General features: G+C 40.9%; 2 protein-coding genes across 2 annotated transcripts in view; one reads left to right on the plus strand and one right to left on the minus strand.

The window, feature by feature from the left end:
* Positions 1-1703: 1703 nt before the first annotated feature.
* Positions 1704-12262, minus strand: tmem86a (transmembrane protein 86A). The gene is made up of 3 exons (XM_005737694.2): positions 11974-12262; positions 6312-6576; positions 1704-6014 (listed from the first exon to the last, which is right to left on the minus strand). Exons 1-3 carry the CDS (start codon positions 11992-11994, stop codon positions 5587-5589), a joined length of 714 nt encoding a protein of 237 aa, XP_005737751.1. The 5' UTR covers positions 11995-12262; the 3' UTR covers positions 1704-5586.
* A 4150-nt stretch (positions 12263-16412) lies between these two features.
* The window catches only part of spty2d1 (SPT2 chromatin protein domain containing 1), a 5970-nt gene continuing 3492 nt past the window's right edge, over positions 16413-18890 (plus strand). The window contains exons 1-3 of the mRNA XM_005737722.2: positions 16413-16927; positions 17213-17327; positions 17473-18887. Of these exons, the coding sequence (XP_005737779.1) occupies positions 16868-16927; positions 17213-17327; positions 17473-18887 (1590 nt within the window). The 5' untranslated portion in view covers positions 16413-16867. The remainder of the gene's footprint in view (positions 16928-17212; positions 17328-17472; positions 18888-18890) is intronic.

An 18890-nucleotide genomic window follows, 5' to 3' on the forward strand; every position in this document is an offset into this window, starting at 1 on the left:
GTCTTTTGGCCAGTGACACTAATCTGCAGCCGATTTGAGGTCAGGTGATCAACTTTGCATGCCAGCTGCTTGGCCACTGCTTGCATGCTAACTTACTGTATTGCTTTACAATGCAATGCATGTATAAAGGGTGTGTATGAATCCAACAGATTCTACTTTCAACCATAACGTCCACTTAGCTACAGTGTTATCCATTCCTTTTAAATCCAGTGCTTTAAAAAAAATACCAGATTACTTTTAATCTGCATATCCGACAGTCTCTTTAAAAGACATTACCTCAGAGCGGACTGCTGCTGCTTGAGACTGAGTGTGGTCTGGTAAGGAGCTGCCAGCCTGCCAGAGAGGGGTTACAACCCCTCTCTGTCCTTGCGTCACTATTGCTGGCGCCCACAACTCCATTTGTATAGACCCACCAGAGGACTGGCAGTCAGACTGCCAGGTTCAAATCAATTAAGCACCAAAAGGCACTAAACTGACGTCACAGGTACCTTCCGCTTCTCCCCTATTCAGCTAAACCACAATAAAGTTGAAATACCGTGGAGTGAAACTTTGAATGGTTAGTCTCAGCATTTCAAAGAAACTAAAGGCTGCTGCGCTCAAACGGAACTTGATTCTTGTGCATGTCTAATGGATTTCTTTGATGTTTTATTGCATCACATTTCATTAATGTGATTAAGTTTTTTTAGTGTTTTTTTTTTTTAAAAAGAAAGAACTTTCTTCACTCTTCAGGAGTGACATTATTTCATCAGTTTCATGTATATTTCGTGTCTCACGAAGTCTGTTTTTATAAGGGCCATAAAAGAGATACTTTATTTCTTAGAAGACTGGACTTCTTTGATGGCAAGACTTTGGCTGCAAATGAATGGGACACATTTGAAAAGAACTGGCACGGATTCAGCAGGACAAAATTCTTAAGATGTCTGTGTGCATGTTGAGGAAGAAAATACAGACAAGGTAAGGTAACAGGAAGCTGAAATGGAAGAGAAACAGAGAGACTTGTCAGTAGAACTCTGACTGAGTTTTCACAGGGTTAACTGCTGTTGAAAGCACATTTCCCTCGGCCAGACAATACTGCACAGCAGCTACTAGAACAGAGCTCTCTGTTGTCCTCCAGTTCATTCTGTCTGTAATGGCACTTTACTGCTGAGGACCATCAGCTTCAGTAGAAACACAAAAAAACAAAGAGTTATAAACATCTGCTGACATTTTCAATGCAGTGATCCTAGGAAACAAAAAAAAAACAAAACAACCAACAACAACAACAACAAAAAAGACATTTTGCTGAACTTGCATTGTAATTGCATTTATTTCTCCAATAGTTATTCACATTCATAGCAGTTTCACTACAGGAAAGAAACTATTTCATCTCTACAGTCATGAAAGAAAGAAATCACAATAAAGTGAAAATAAAAATCAAGGACAACAAGGTAAAGCATGTCATTGAATTAAAAGAAAAGTGAAACATTCTTTCAATAAACGGAATTCAAATCTGCGTTGCAATGGACCTTAAAACAAGAATTAAATAATCTGTGGGAAACAAATTTGGCTTTTCCCACATTGACAGGCAAAACATTTTGGGTTTTCATTTTCTGCAAATGAAAGGATAACACTTTAAAAAAAAAAGATTTATACATCAAGGTAAGTAACACTTAATTAAAATGAATGTCTTTTAAAGAAAACACATGATTCTCACATGCTGATTTGTCACTTTCAAAACACTAACTTTTCGAAAAAAAAAATGAAAGGAAAATGAGCATATACTTTAGAGGATACAGTACACAATAATCCTTTGTTAATAACACTTTCACTGCTAGGTTTAAGGAGAGATCAACTGGCCTTACTTTGGGTACAGAAAAGTGCAGAACATGGTGAGGGGGAGGGGATAATTTTACAAAGATGTTTATTTCCACATATTTCTCTTAAGCTCATACTGATGTTGCAGGGCTGTCAGCTGTAGTAAAAAAAACAAACAAAAAAACATTGGTGTTGATGTGGAGGAGTCACATCAGCCCACTAGTCATGCATGATAAATATACAAACTTTACAGCTATCTGTTTTGAATGCAACCCACTTCATAATCATGAGCACAGTGCATTAGCAGCAAAGTCTTCAAATCAACAATCACAAGAAACAACAGCAAAAAGAATTCAGAAAGAAAACTTCTAATCAAAGAAAAGTGCTAACCTACTCAGAGGACCAAGTGAAACCACAGGACTCACTGTGGAGACCTCTGACAGCTCTCTCTGGTCCCTTTTATATGCGCACACAAAGCTTTGAACAACGGGCCGTTGACAGACTAAGGTAAACTGATGCGCCTGCTGGCCTGCCATCTGTGGGGGAACAGGGTGGTAGCTAACAGCTTCCCCTCTGTGTCATATTTCACCTTGTAATCTAATTCAAGCTACAATATCACCCAATAATAACCTCCGTCCTCAATGAAAAAGCTAAAAGCAATCCTGCACCAGTGGTGGTGGTGGTGGTGGTGGTGGGGGGATTTGTCACCTGTGAAACAACAACAGCTGGTTTGACACATGAGAAACCTCTAATGTTGACAAGTTCCACTCAGTCAAATGAGTTCAGTTTTGAATTATAATTTAAGCTTGGTTTCTGGAGCCCAAATCAAATAAAAGCAGACACTTTAGAGAAGAAACAGTTTGGCCAAGAAGAAATATCTCAAAAATAAATAAATGCTCTGTACTGTAGGAACAACAGTCAGGAGGCTTTGTGTAGCAAAGGACAAAGAAGGAGGTGCCCACAGAAATTGCCCACATAGTAAGGATGAGTAAGACTGCTTGACTAAGTCCCGCCATCCCTGCATGGTTTACTTGAGGCCATGTACTAGAGTCTGTGTTGGCTAGCATCTCTACTTGCACTCCACTTTCTTTTAAGACTGCTATCAAGCTTCGGTGGACGGCTTTTAGCACAAAGGCGGCCGATATTAATTGTTGACAGAACGTGCTCCATCGGTGAGGAAAACAGGGAGAGAACTGCAGAGTCAGAGTCTGCAGTGCTGGGAGGACAAATTAAAACACGCAACAGAAGAAAAGTGGTCACACGACCAGACTGATGGAACATTTCTGACTGACAAAGCAGAAACATTGTGCTGACAAGCATAGTGACAGGCTGAAAGAATATTGAGGAACTTTCTGGCAAAGCAGTAGTCAAGAATAGCCACTTGTGCCAAGTGTCTTTCTCGGTCAAAGCAAAACTGCGATACTGATATTGATAAAAACCTTGATGACAGTCAACACCATTGTCTGCCTGCAGATCTGTCATGGTGGCTAAGGTGATGCCTAAACACCTTTTGAAGGGTTTGAATGTGTGTCGGGTTTTTTTGTGCGCATGTAGCTGCTGACAGCTGTTGGGGTCAATGACCCAGCAGAAGAAACCCATAACATGGGCTTGTATTTTTCCACGGTTGCTTCATAAACAATATATACACACAGCATCACATCTGAGAGTTTCATTATTAAACTATTGCGCTAAATATGTTCCACTGTCATGTTTAACAGTGATGAATAATTTAAATGTGTGATCAATCAGATTTTTTCTCCACCAGCATATAAACAGGAGGCATGTCCAGCAATGGAAATTGTCACTATTAAAACACTAGCCTCAAGTTCTTAACTGACAGTAGATCTGCAGTCTGTTACAAAGCTGCAGTTCTGAAGAGGCGATGGGCATGAAGATGGTTTTAAGAGCATTGTGATAATACAATAAAAATACCCAGTAGTGTGTGTACTTCATAGAAACTGTTGGTTCACAGCATTTCGGGCCTTGAGTTGGTTCTGATTTGCCACAAGAACACACAGACGTTCAAGCAACAGCTAAAAAAAAAAAAAAAAAAAAAAAAAAAAAAAAAAAAGCAGTGTACGCACTCTCACACATATGCAGACGCTCAAAAACACGTGCAAGTGTAGACATCTCAAGAAAAAGTTGCAGTGTAATTCTTAAATATTCAGTAAGACACTTAGTTTTAAAATAAAATAAAAATTGCAGGGGACAAAACAAACGAGAGGTGAGAAGCAGAAATATGTAAGAGATGAAAGACAAAATAGGAGCCAGCCTGTTAGGGATTAGCTGTGGCGGATTTTGCAGGATTAAAGCTGATGAAGTGTCCTGTGAGAGGGAATTATTGGGAATAATGGGATAACTGTTTCCTCACATGACATGCCAGTTCCCTTGTCTTCCCTATTTTTTTCCATTTTGGTTTTTCCAGTTCGTTTTGGCTGCCTTAAGGACAAAGCGCACACTTTTGTGCATGTATGTGTGCATTTCATTATGAGCGAGTGAGCCCTTTCCCAGGGCCCTGACAGACACACACAGAGTTGATAAACAAAAAGATTCCATCCTGTAACATAGCCCTTCTTTTCAGTCTTCATAACATTGCTATTAGCCCAAATAAGCGCATGTCAGCTGATCCATTCTAGCAATAAGATCCCCATGAACTTTTTCCAATAACTAACACAGCAGGAGCTGTGGGTGTCAGGTGTGTGTACGTGGTAACATCTGCACCTGCGTTTCTTAAAAAGCTGCTGGTGGGGAAAACAAATTCCTGGTGGACTTAACACCAAAAGGAGAAGCAGGTGCACACTACACAGCAAGTAATAATGTGTGCAGTAGTCTGCTGTGACTATGGTATTTAGTGTGTTCTCTTTGTGACAGCGGGACACTGACAGCAGTGTGAATCTCAGGAGAAAGCTAAACTTCTTCCCCATCCAACATAAATGTTCAGTCATGAAACTTACAGTACACACTGGTTTGTTGACACCCAAATTTCCCTCCCTGAATTTCAGCCTTATTGGTTTACTTTTTATCATTTTTAAGCTGTGCATCTAGTTATTCGCGGACATCATAGAAGAAAAAATACTTTAAAAAAATACGTTGATGATGACGACTTATGAAAGTGTAGAGGGGCAGGATTGTTATAAATAATATCAAGGGGATCGCAGATAACGAAAACAGGTTTGGACAAGCTTTTAGAATAGCACCCTTAATTAAGGGGAACACAGAGCAACAGAGAATGGAAAAAATATGTATATGTCGGTATTAAAAAAAACCCTCCCTTTTTAACAACAACAAATAACAAACTAAATGTTAAAAAGTAATGCTGGACAACATAAAGCATACGTCTGTGCTGGGAGTGTGAGGTGTGTGAAAGGACTGTGTGCGAAGCGAGGTAAAAAAAAATCAAATACATCAACGCACACAGACCCCATTGCTCTCCCATTCACACTCCTTGAAGGTGCCCAGTAACATGCTTCCATTAGCCAGTTAAAAGTATGTAATACTCTCTACATAGCAGGTTAATATTACTGCACTTATCACCTTTGTAACTAGGTTGAAAGCCATTCTATCTTTAGAGGAGGCAGGTAGGACTGTTGTTGGGTGAGGCAGAAGATAATACTACTGTATCTTCTTGGTTAGAGGACACATGTGAGATTACAACGCTAATGGGGCAGAAGGGTGATGTAAAGGCTGTAGTGACCCAGCGGTGTTTGAGCACCACACTGAGATGAAGGCTGGGGGCTGGGAACCTGGCAGTGAGATGTGTCCATAATCACATGGTTTGGAGACTGCTGCAACTCATGTTCTCTTCCTGGCCACCTCCACGTCCTGGCACTCAACAGCTGACAGTGCTATGAGCATCTGGGCAGCGTAGTAGGTGGCCATGATGATGGCTCGCGAATGGGGCACAGGGAAGCAGAACTTGTTGACTGCAATGGTGAGGTCGGAGACCATGAAGAGCACGGCACCCAGGCAGGCAGACAACTTGGTCCAGGTCCACAGGTCATTCGCCAGCTGCAAACCTGCGATGGCCCTCCAGCCCATGAAACCAATTAGGGCGATGTAGACGGCCACCAAATAGGTGAAGGGGCCAGAGAGGTAGGGGTACAGCAGGATATAGCACAGAAAGGATACAGCAGTGATCACCAGCCCAGCACGCACGTTAACAGGCTTCATCCCAAAAGCAGAAGAGTAGAGTATATGGGTAATGGCAAACATCAGAAGGCCTGTAGAATATTAAATAATACATGAAACCATAATTAGGTTTTAATACAAGTTGTTTCCATTGAGTTTTATTTAGTCTTTCTAATGGTTCTGATTAATGTTTTCAACGGGCTCAAAAGGCCAAGAAGCCAGGAGGAGTCAGGTGATAAAACAATTCCTGAACCAGGGGTTATGTCTGTTAATATTTGATGGCTGTTTACAACAGAGATGTTTTTAAATGGACACACCTAGACATTTATTGTTATATGGTTGAATTACATCTGATGAGATAATTGTTAAAATGCAGAGCTTTTCCTCACCATGGACAAAGTAGCCCTGCTCCTGCCAGATGAGAAAGGCATCACCCAGAGCAGAAAAGATTAGACCAGCCAAGATCTTGCGGGCACTGGAGTGAGCACAGAGAAAGGTGAAGCCATGAGCCAGCAAAAACACCCACAGGCAGAAGATGGGCAGGCATTTGATCAAGGCGCTGAACCAAGACGGGCTTGAGGTGGGCAGCCACAGGACAAAGTATACACAGGTTGCTTTGAAGAATGGCACCAATTTAGGGCCTTCACTCTTGACCTGAAAGTAAAATGAATAGTTACATTAATAACTGAAATATAGTTGCAAATACATGTGATGCTCTTATAATCATCGACTTAACCTCTTAAGCCCCAAGCCTACCTGATGTCCTGCCTTTTGCCCCCGTATCTGGGGGCGTTGGGGCTTAAGAGGTTAAAATAGATGCATTTTCTGTTTGAGCTGCATAGTGTTATATTTGTGAATAAAGGAGGGGAAAAAAAAACAAGTAGTGAGATTTAAAACTGCTGATTTTGTGTGGCCATTAGTTTCTTGCCGTCAGCCATACGTACACGTGTCACTGAAACCAAACTTTGTGGGAAAAGGCTGTCGAAGGAAATGAGAACGCTCCCAAACTGTGACTCCTAGTAACCTTTAAATTTCTCCTTTTTGCAACTAATTTTATTATGTTGTTTTTCTTTCTCGTCTGGTTTACCTTCTTCCTCGTATATGAAGTTACTGAGAACTGTAAAGTGTAATCATCACTCAAGTTCCTCTTTCCAACTGTGTTACCAGTCATATTTATTTTTGCCCAAATAGATGAGGCACACAACACACATACAAATCCAGAGTATGAAAAAGTTTCACAAAACCCCTGGAATGATGAGCCACCGGTGATTCTGAGAATCACTTTTGAGGCAGGCCTGTGGGATCAAAAGGCAAAAGAAAAAAGAAAGTGGGTGAGGTGGAAGGGAAAGGCACTGAGTGTGGGTTCACTAGAGGTGAGATCGCTGGACGAGAGAAGAGTATATGAATAAGGCGGGAAGAAGAGGAGGAACAATGGGTCATAGTGCAGCAAGGAAAAGTTTCAAAGGACTGGGCAAGAACTGCTGGTTTGATGTCCCAAAGGACTATTTTACAGCGTGTTTTTTTTGCATCCTACCCTGATATATTCAGTGGTAAGCAAAATGATGTAAAAAAACAAACAACAAACAAACAAAAAAAGCCCTGGCATGGTTGCAAAGTTCAAAAGAGAAAAAAAAAAAGGAAAGAAAGGGCAACTAGGACAAAGAGAAAGGAAAATAAGAAGAAGCATAAATAAAGAAGCCTTAGGGGAAGAAAACAGTGAATGAGATGGTGTACCACCATTCAGATGGCAGCTGGATGTAGTAGCAGAGGAGGAGTAGGATAGAGACTGAAGGATCTTACAGTTTATTACTGTGAAGGAAGGTAGAAAGGAACAGACCAGAAATGCACAATTCTTCAAAAAAGTAACAGATCAAATAACAGTACAGGATCAACTGAAGTGTTCAGTTTATTTTAATTCAATTTTAGTTGTATACTGCCAATTTGCAACAACAGTAGAATGAATGAGACTTATATAGCAAGGTAAACCCCTACAATATTAACTGGAAAACCCTAATGATCAGACGATTCCCTGTGCTGAAGCACGCGGAAACATGGAGAAGGAAGAAGGGGGTGAGGTTTAAGTGACCGAGTTTAGGTGACCCCAAACCTACTCTAGAGTACCTGATAGACTACCAGCAGGAAAACAACAGGGATCTGACGCACAAGTTCATACAGTCATGACCATATTGAGCTAAAAGTAGGACAGCAAAATAACTATTGCCTGGGTTCTCCAGTATTAAAAGCAGGATGCTGAGAAGATCATTTGCATGTTCCCTGAAAGCATGCCAGACTAGGAAGGCACTTTGACCATTTTTCTAAAATGTAATCAACAGTCTGCTTCAGGGAGGATGCAACAAACACATTACTTCCAAGGGCTTGTGTGGTGCAAGGACATCCATTGAGAACGAGACAATAGAGGAAAAAGGCAGTGATGTATCTGTCTAAATTTCCTGAATTATATGGTCTCCAGGAAAGCCCTTGCTTGGAAACAGGTTTCCATCAGGTAGATATGCCAGGAGTGTGTTTTAGCACTCAGTTAGCTACATGTTTACATGTGTTATATGATCCTCCCAGGAGCTCTGCAGACCTACTAAAGCTTCATACACAACATTATTTGATACTGTTCCATAGTCACAATATAAGTTTTAGCTAATTATATATATCCTTAAGATGTGATTGCAGAGTGTATGAAGATACCTAGCACACGCACACAGAGCTTCTGGATACCTAGTGGTCTGCGTGCCAAGATTGGACATTTACTTTTAAACTCACCTCTTAAGCCGCTTCAGCATATGGATTACAATACTAAAATTACCCCTGATTATTACTTCAAATTCTTGCGTTATAAAGTACTTTTAGTTAGATGTATCCTGTAAAAATAAAAGTTGTTTCAGTCATTTTTCTTTGAATATTTAGGTTTCCTACCAAAATGGCAAAAAGAGAAGTAACAATACTTGCTCTGCCACTTTTTCACTCTGACAAGATTAAGATAAATTTCAGCAGTTTTGTTTTCTGCTTTCACAATACATTTAAGATTAATATCAGTCTCCTCTAGGTACAAGTGTAATGCTGTTTTCCACTGCCATCAAACCAGGGCTAGGTATATAATGGGAACTAATGCACTCCTTTCCATTATCCACTTTGCTGTACTTGTACAGTGAACCTATCTATCACATTAAGGCCACATAGGTGGCGAGGCAAGGAGACGGCCCTGGCAACACTCCCAGACTAACAGATATGAAAATTCTGCTTAAAAAGCCAGGGTTGTCTTACTTTAGGACAGAGCACAAGAAAACACCACATGCCATATCTGTTACACTCCTGGGACTCAAGGATGACTTTAGGTATTCTCATTACACATATAGCAGTTAGTTCTTATTAAATAAGGTCCAGTGAAAACAGTTTACTGTGCTCAATAAGGCAGTGTCAGTTTGATTTCTATCTACAGACAAGACTAATGATTGGTTTGGCACTTAAGAAAGGAAAGGAAGTTGGGAGGAAGTCAGTGATTCCTATAACCTTTAGTCTGTTCTATGCTGGGTTTGAGATACTTTTCAGTTTCGTTTTTTATTCTTTGCCATCCAATCATGGCATGTACACGCTAAACAAAATCCTTTAAGAAGGAGAAAGGCATAACTAAAATAGGATTTGAAACATTTATAACATAATCCTTTAAGTCTTCTAATACAATTAGGGTTCAATTTTGTTACAGTGTTCTATAAAAGAAGTTTCATTTTGCTGACTTAGATATGAATCCAGATTATGATAGTATCAGGAGTTCAAGTATTAATTTCTGTCATATCCTAAACAATTGCTGCTGTAATATTTCCCCACCCCATTAAAATGTGATTGCACAAATTTTTCCATCAGGAAAGCATAATTGCTTGTGGGAATCCATAAACTGCTTTATACCAGTTTTAATGGGTCTCTTGCTCAGATGATCAGCATTGTTCTCCTGTTCAGTTTCTTGTACTTGACTGAAATTGGTGGAGTTATGTAGCACACTATCATCTCAACTGTAAACCAGTCCACTCTTATTCGTGGAGGCGTCAGTTTGTCTGTGGGAGCACTGAAGACAGGGACATTAGTGATGGCTGTTAGTCCTGTAATAGCCGGCTGTCGCCAGAAAAAAAAAAGGAGAACATAATACCTCACTTAAGAAGCAAAGAAAATGAATCATTTCGTCATCATTTATCTGTCTAAATGATCACATTATAAATAAAGGATGTTTGCAAAAGTGCAGGACCATATAAAGCTGAACAGCTACACACACCTGCTCCTGTCCTCTGTTAAACAATACTGTTAATGATTGACTATATTTGCATGATTAGTCAATACACATAGACTGACCTTTAAAAGGCACCTCGTATCCTAAACCAAAGAAAAGACAATTTGTTCTTTCTTTTTTGTGTCCTTTTGAAGTACAGAAATATGGCGCCTCTAAAGTCTGCACAGCTGGCATGTGAGTCTTATGACAATGTTATTTCTACGAAGCATCACACAACTCTGGTTTTTCCATCTTTGAGCTGCTTTAGCTCAACAAAGATGACTTGAAGACATTTGGGGATGCAGACTAGAAAGGAATACAACCTTACTGCTGCACTGTATGACGTCTTGAGTTCCTGACGTAAGAGTAAAAACTTCAGTTTCTGATAAAAAAAACAAAACAAAACAACCCCCCCCCCCACTGTGGGCACTGGATGTGCTGATGCCTCTACAGATGATCAATATAGCCAAAAATAAGCAAATCAAGTTAAGGCAAGCAACGTGAGTCAAAGTCTTTGGGCAGTACAGATTGGTTTCAGACTGCATGTGCTCTGCCTGTTTGAATGGTTCCTTGACATATCTAGATTTAAAAATGTTCATAGAGTCCCTTATAAGGACAACATTCTGCTCACTGTTGTAAAACTGAGTGTAGTACTGTGTTTAAAAAAAAACATACCAAAGAATCAAGCAGGAACGGTTGAACTGCATCTAAGTAAAACTGAATAATAGCAGCCTCCAGTGGGACAATAATCACGTTTACTTCTGAACAGGTACAGGCAATTATCAGACACTAACACACCAATATATTATAATTTTTCAGCATCAGAAAAACAACCCTGAATAAAAGCATACATCTTTTTCTCAGCAATGCTGGGACCCTAATAGAAATAAAGGAAAACCAGGACCTGCACAGTATCTTCATCACTAAGGAAACTAGTCTGTATGGCAGGCATTCCTCCACACAGGCTTACACACCCGGGTTTTCTACAGGCCAACTTACAATGAACCGTCCTTCATGGCCCCAGCAAAGGGGGTAAAATTTCATAGCAGCTCTGCTAGAGCAAGATGATGCTCCACCTGCTTAAATTATTCATGTAGTTATCAGCTTTTTTGTCAAAATGGACGATTTCCAGGTGAGGTCCATTATTGAGCCAATAGATACGCCAAACAATAAACTCTATATAAAGCACAGCTACAACAAGGGAGATGAAAAGAAAGCCAGAATCGACCACAGCTCGGCGCATGCGTTACTGGAGGGTAAGGAACGGAAAAAAAACAAAACACAAAAAAGGTCGTGGCATGACAGCTTTCTTTTTTGTCAGGGATAGCCTTTCGAAATTTGTGTATGTTCAATACCGAGAAGGAACAAGCGAGCAGCGTCGCTGCTGTGCCAAAAAAGGGAAACGGCTAGACGGAAACAAGAAAGTTTCTGCCTTGTGTCTGCACAAACACATACAGATACACTATTTAATGACGAGAAAATGAGATAGCTGCGTGACTTACCGCGAGCACCTGAGCGAACGGTTTTTCATTTAGCAGACGCGCTTATTTACTGGCAATTAAATAATGAACCAGAGAGCATGCGCTGGCCTTCCGAGATAAAGTATGACAAGATATGAATAACAACGAAAATGCCCCAGTAAATGCTTGAATAGCAGCTCGAGGCAGTCGACAATGCACACATTAAGGATGTTATCTTCGGAAGTCTCGTTATTGTATCACTAGCTTAACTAGCCGCTGTTTATTCCTGAATGTTTTAAATGGCCATTTGAAACTGGTACTTACCACTGTTACTGGAGAAACCATTTCTCCCTCGGTGCTGCCCGTGCCGCTTAAAAAGGATACACTGATTCGTTTGAGTCTTCTTGTTTATGTTTTACTGAGGACGGCGAGATGCCGATTGTTTTTGTCCTCGATCCTGTGGGCGGTCCGACATCAGAGAGGCAGTGACAGGCCTTTCAGTGTTGACCAATAGGTGCAGAGACTGGTCTTAGAGGGCGGGATAAGGCGTCAGGCGACGCCCTGATAGGAGGAGTCGGGGTTCCTTTTACATACCGGAGCAGATGGCCTTTATTTACATTCTACGGAAATGGAGCTTGATTTGTCGAGCTTGGTTTTTGATTGCACATCGACAGTTCAGCGTTAATTGATCATATTGAGCGTTAGAGATGAGAAAACATTACTGCTGTATGGATGATGAATTGAAAGCTATTAAGCTATTAATAACCACTTTTCTGCCGGAGCATTTTCAACTCTGACACCATACGCTCCTCTTTTTTTTGTTTTAATTCAATTAAATTCAGTTTTATTTAGTGCCAAATCACAGCAACCGCTGCTTCAATTTGCTTTAAGGTCATTGTCTCCAAACCATACGCCATGACAGGCCTCACTACTTTCTTGTCAACCTTCACTGTTGCTGCTGTCCTACTGTCACAAACCACTCCTGTCACTCCTCCCCACCTGCTCCAACCTGTGTGCGCTCCCTTCTTCAACTCTCTTATGCACTGTCAATTGCTTTTTATGGCTGACCCCAGGTATTTAAACTAGTCCACCTTCACTACTTCTACCCTCTTGCATTTACTGTAACACCTCTCTTTCTCTAATTCACACATGTATTCTGTTCCGACTTTCATTCTCTTTTCCCAGGAACATACCTCCACCTCTCCAGGATCTTGTCCACCTGCTCTCACTACAGATCACAATTTCACCCACACTTTGAAGTCATCTATCACCCCTACCACCTCACTACAGTCTGGCTTCATACATGTTCTCCACCACCTTCACAGGCATCTCTGCGACTACTTATGTGATACCAGTTTCTCATTTTCTCTAGCTCCACAAAGCTACAGTGCAGCTTCTGATCTTCTCTACACTTCTCTATCAACACCCTCAAAGCAAACATATTTTTTCTCCGCTTGAAGACATACTGCTACTCACCGATTGTCAACTCCCTTCTTAACCAAGCTTCCACAACTGTTTCCTAGCTAGCTAGCTGTCGTGGCTCATCAGCTTTATGCCTCTGTAGCAGGGGCGATTTTAGCCCATTTTGCGGGGGTGCTTCAGCACCTCCAAAATGAATCAAAGCACCCCCAAAGATTTCTTACTTTTTTAAAAGATATTTGCTGTTTGTGGGACACACTGCTAAAAATATAAAAAGCATACAGTACTTAATTGAGATGGAACATTTTAACAACAAAAGTATAGATAACCCCTCCCAAAATGGTTTGTTCCAGCTCGGCTCTCCCATGCTCTGGCTCTAGCGCCGTTGCTGTGCCGGAGCCATATTGGCTGCAGCGGAGGGGAGATGGAAGTGCCTTGCTCAAAACAGGACATATTAGCTGCATTTAACTTTCGGTTACTCTTTATATAGTTAGGTAGGGGTCAGGCCATGTTTCTTTTTAGCTGAAAAACATTACACCCAGGTAACCTGCAGTGTTGAAAACTTGTTTTCCAACAATGTTTGCTACCCTATAAACCGTCCTCCTCTGTAGTAACATCAGCAATATTTGACTGTCCTGTTGATCTCATTGAAATGTATATAGCCTATTTAAAATCTAAAACTTAACATTGTCCGTAGCCTGCCGTTGTTACCACTGTTGCTACAACTGTTTGAAATGTAATGAGAGAAACTGTTTTTTTTGTCATATGTGTATGTACCGATATTGAACCCTAACTGAAAACCTAACTAGCTAACTGACTAGTTAGTACCTTGGGTAATGTTGGATCAGTGTTTCAATATTTATATCCTTCATTAGATGTACATGTGGTTTGGTTATTTGCCTTTTGGTTGAAAGTACACTGAGAGAGGACTTTTTTATTAGTGATCTTAATAGTATTTTTTTAATCTAATTGAATACAATCTATTTGTGTATGATTGTCAGTCCAAAGAGGGAGAGAGGAAAGAGGGGAGCATGAGGAGAAAGTACAAGATCAGGAAGAACCAGGTAAGAAAACAGACAGGGAGTACTAACAGGCAAAACAGAAACTGTTAAACTGGCAAAGAAAAAAAACAAAACTAATTTTACTCATACAATCTGGAAGTTGTGTTCTCCCTATATTAAAGCTGCTATACAGAATCTGCAAAACAAACTGGGTTGTCAGCCCTGGCACTGCATTACCATATTGAGCTTCAGTCAGAGGAAGTCACGGTTGCCAAAGACTTTTTGAAGCTCAAGAGTGAGGCTGGTGCCGTTCCAGATATGTTAACATTGTACAATCTTCTGGATAATCAGATCTTCCTCACGCTGAAAATTGTTATTCAGGTTGCCCTAACAAACCCAGTTAGCAGCTGTAGCTGTGAGAGGTCTTTTAGTGTCTTGAGTCAGCTCCATACCTGGCTGAGAAGGACCATGGGTCAAAGCTGACTCCAGCACCTGGCTGTGATGTCAGTTGAGAAAGAGATGCTTGAGAGACTTGACCACCAAAATGTGATAGACAGATTTGCCAACCTCAAGGTGAGGTGACATAGGTTAAAAGAAAAGAAAAAATCTGCAGAGCCATAGTAGTATCTGCAGTAAAGATCTTTTCATACATTATACCATAGGCCAAGGTGTCTCAATTTTCCTAATTTTTTAATAATATTTTGTACATTTCAAGGACTCTTTTATTTTTGGAGTGTATTTTTTATGTATCTGTATTATATTATACATACACTTTAAAAGTGAATCTCTGTCCAAAAAATGCACTCAGTTTACTTTTTACTCACTATGAGCATCATTTTCATCATCAGTTTTTTTAAAAAATTCCAATCCATTCTTCTTTAGCAGCATTTAAATAACCTTTATCAGATTTGATGGTTTTGTTACAGACTTGTCAAAAAAGTGTTTTGCTTTTCTTTCACAAATGTGGGGATTAAATTGTGTTAAAATGTACAAAACAGTGATGTCATGTTTTGTGACGAGGACCCAGGCACAGAGAGACTTGATGAATTTAAGAATCTTATGATTTAACAAAGAAATTTGCAGACTTGCACAGAGAGGGTAAAATTCTGATGACTGATAATGGAGATGAAGACAACAGACGATGAGGACAGGGAGGAACAGGGGTTTAAATGCACCAAGGAGACAGTCAGAGGGAATTTGGGACAACTGGAGACATTTAGGGATGCAGGGACTAATAGAGACAAGGAAGAAGTCTCATCGTGATGAGTAAAGTTTACCTTGCCTGGATGGGCAGCTCTCTGGGTGCTCAGCACCCCCAAAGCTCTGATCCTTGAATCGCCCCTGCTCTGTAGTAACGACACCTCTGTACGTACGTCACACTCTTGTTTTTGAAAAACAGTACCAATACACTTCTTCTCCATAGGCATCCACTCACTCTCCAAGATTGTGTTAAACACCCTTGTTTGTTGCTGCTCCGTATCTGGACCACCGCCTTTCCACTCTTGATTCTCCTCATAGCTGTCCCCACCTTCTTCTTATTAATCATCTGCACTTTCTGACTTTATATATGTATATTTCTACTCAAGAAACATATTTTGCGCCCTAAATACACTTTTATAACTTTTCTCCAATATAATTTCATATACAGCATTATCTTTTGTAAGCCTGTCCTCTTTTATTACATGATTTTTATTGTAAATATTTCCAACACTGGAAACAAGTTGTAGCATTCTCTGTGTTCTTTTTGAACCAGACATAAACGTTATTTATTTATTTGACGAGGAAAGAAAAGACGTGGAAACAGCTCTGTTGATACCTCGCATCAAATTTCTAGTGTTCTAGATTTCCACAGTAGTGGCGACACCATGTGGTCTGCAGCTGTCAAAACGTGTTCTGGACGGACATTGCGTAAGGAAACTATGGGGCCGAAAACGGAAGTGCTCCTCATACATGTATCCGGCAAGTGTATGGAGGAACTTCTGGAAGTCCCGTTATACGAACAGACAGTCGGTTCCTTTATCCACGATCAAGATGGATCACCGCTTCTCAAACAACGAGTTTCTATAAGACTGCATCTTCTAGTGTATATAAGATGCAGTCTATGGGTTAGGAGGACCATGTGACATTTTCAGAGTCATCGTCCTGTCTTCAGCGGACACGCGTCAACAAAAATAAAAATAAATATTCGTATTTGGAAGTTAATTTGTTGGGTTATTATTTTGTTCGTGAAAATGAATCAAAAACTCGCTCACATATAAAATATTACACGAATACACTTCGGACTAAAACGTTTTCTGACTCGTACTCCCACAAAGCCGGATATACGCACAAGTGAGTCATCTTACTTCCGTTAGTAGCTCTTCGGACCTTTAATTTTCGTTCTACCCAGCTGCTAGTCTCTACTAACACCCGGCGTCGGTTGTGCTCGATTTATTTATTTTTTTGTTATTTGGAGGTTTTTGTCCATCTGTAGGTGCTGAATACGCAAATTTTGATGGGGTTTCCCTTAGTTTGGTGCGTTATCAGCGCAGAGCGGAAGTTCGCCTTTCGAGCTTTTTGGTTAGCTGACGTTAACGTTGCCAAACGTTAGATTAGCTAACTTTGCTAACGCGTGCTATTGTGAAGAAAGTAGGATTAACTACTCTGTTTGCAAATGTCCTACAGTAGACTGTTACTGATACAGTCGTTTGTTACAGCTGTCTGGCTAAGTAAAGTTTGGAAACGCCTGAGAGCTAAACAGTCATTCAGCACTCCTGCTTGAGTCTTCAAACAGCCAGCCTACATCGCCGACCGAAATCATGGATTTTGATAACATATTGAACATCGCCTCACAAAACCAGGGCCTCAGCAGTGTACAGGTGAGTAGGAGGCTCTCACTGGCAGACGTTTTACTCAGGCCACTGAGAAAACTTAACATCTGTGGGTATGTGTGTGAAAAAAGAGATCAGGGAGGGTCTGTTAATGTAGCCAACTTTCATTGTCGTCATACTGTATAGACGTGTACAAACATGCTACATTTTATTGTGACATTAGATTACCATTTTTGCTATATCATTATGGGGAGGACTGTAAATGTTAAACAAGAGTGTACACTTTCCCCATAAACTACAACTTGTATTGTATGTGTTCTTCTCTTTGAGCAGAAGAGATACAGTTTACAAGCTGGACCCCCGAAAAAGGACCCAAAGTCAAAGGGTGTAAATCCTGCTGCTGTGCAGGCACTTCTGAAGAAGCAAGTCACTGAAAACAAAAAGAAAGGTATTAATGATTTAATAACTGTTAAGTTTCTAATGCAGAATATTGGGATTTATTAGTTATGGACTGTTGTATACAGATTGTTCTTCATTCATTTTGTGTGTGTGTGTGTGTGTGTGTGTGTGTGTGTGTGTGTGTTTTTTCCTAGAATGGGAAATGAAGAAACAGAAAGAGGAGCTATTAGCCAAGAGGGTTGAGTTAAAGTCAGACCGTAAAGCGCGTGCCATGGCCTCCCGAACTAAGGATAACTTCAAAGGCTACAATGGTGTCCCAGTGGTAGAGGTTCCCAAAAAGAGGAGATCAAAACATGATATGCAGGAAGATGACTTGAATGGGGGAAGTTTTAGGAATAATACAGTTGACCCAGAGGATGATGATGAGGACAACTACGAGTATGAACAGACAGATTCAGAGCCAGAGTCCGAGCCCGAGCCACTGAGGCCTGGCAGAATAGCGGGAAATAGTAGCAGTAGTAGTGGCAAAACCTCTTCTAAAAAAAACAATGGGCCGCCCAAGCCCCCTGCACCTTCCATGAACTTTGCTGACTTGCTCAAATTGGCAGAAAAGAAACAGTTTGAACCAGTTGATCTAAAACCCAAAGTAGTGAAAAAGGAGGAAAGGCTGCGCACAGCAGATGAGATAAAGGAACTGGAGATTGAGCGCAAGGCTAAGAAACAAGACAAAGACAAAAACTCAAAGGCAGACAGAGGAAGAGATGGGAAGTCTCAGTCTGGTTATAGTTCAAGTCAAAAAAACACTTTTGAGAGGGAACAGAAGAACAGCAGACCACAAAAGATCTGCTTAGAAAAACAAAGTGTGCCCAGTGGGTCAATAAAGAAGTCACAACCAACAGTATTTAATGATACAGGCCTCTCTTTTTCCAAACTTTCTGGTAGTGATAGAGAAAGAACCAAGCTGTCTTGCAGTGATAAAGAAAAATCCAAGACAAGCTTGTCTAATTCATCAGGTGTCATAAACAGTAAAGTACCTTCAAAAGCCATGTCATCTCAGGTTTTAGCCAAACAAGGGGCCCCAAAGCCCTCGTCTAGCCACAAATCCAGCACCTTAAGTGACCTTAGCTTCAGAAGAGAAAGCTCGTCATTACTTCAAGGAAAAGTTTCAGGTATTCCTGGGAACAGGCCCTCTGGTGCAGCTGGCACAGGCCAGAAGTCCAAACAGGTGAGTTCTCAACAGATTAAGCCTAGTCAGGGTAGCTCCTCAAAGCAGGGACCCACAAATGGAGACCCCAAGTTCGGAAGGGGAGAACCACCACGGTCTGGAATGAATTCTGCAGCAAAATCAGGTGGAAATTCAGTGATGAGACCTTCTTTGAGTGGCCCCCCTAAGGCTGGGAGCCAGCCTCAGTCAAAAACTGGAGGAACATCTGGTAGTGTGCCAAAGGCCAGGCCTGGTGGTAGTGGCCTTCAAGGTCATCCTGGAAGTATTGTATCCCGACCTCAAGGAAGTGGACCAGGTCGGCCTGGCAGTGGAGGACTTGTACCAGGAAGACCAACTAGCAGTAGTGGATTAGGACCTGGAAGACCAACTAGCAGTAGTGGATTAGGA

Source organism: Pundamilia nyererei, unplaced genomic scaffold (genome assembly GCF_000239375.1).
Source record: "Pundamilia nyererei isolate P.nyererei 1_Seehausen unplaced genomic scaffold, PunNye1.0 scaffold00078, whole genome shotgun sequence".
Lineage (NCBI taxonomy): Eukaryota > Metazoa > Chordata > Actinopteri > Cichliformes > Cichlidae > Pundamilia > Pundamilia nyererei.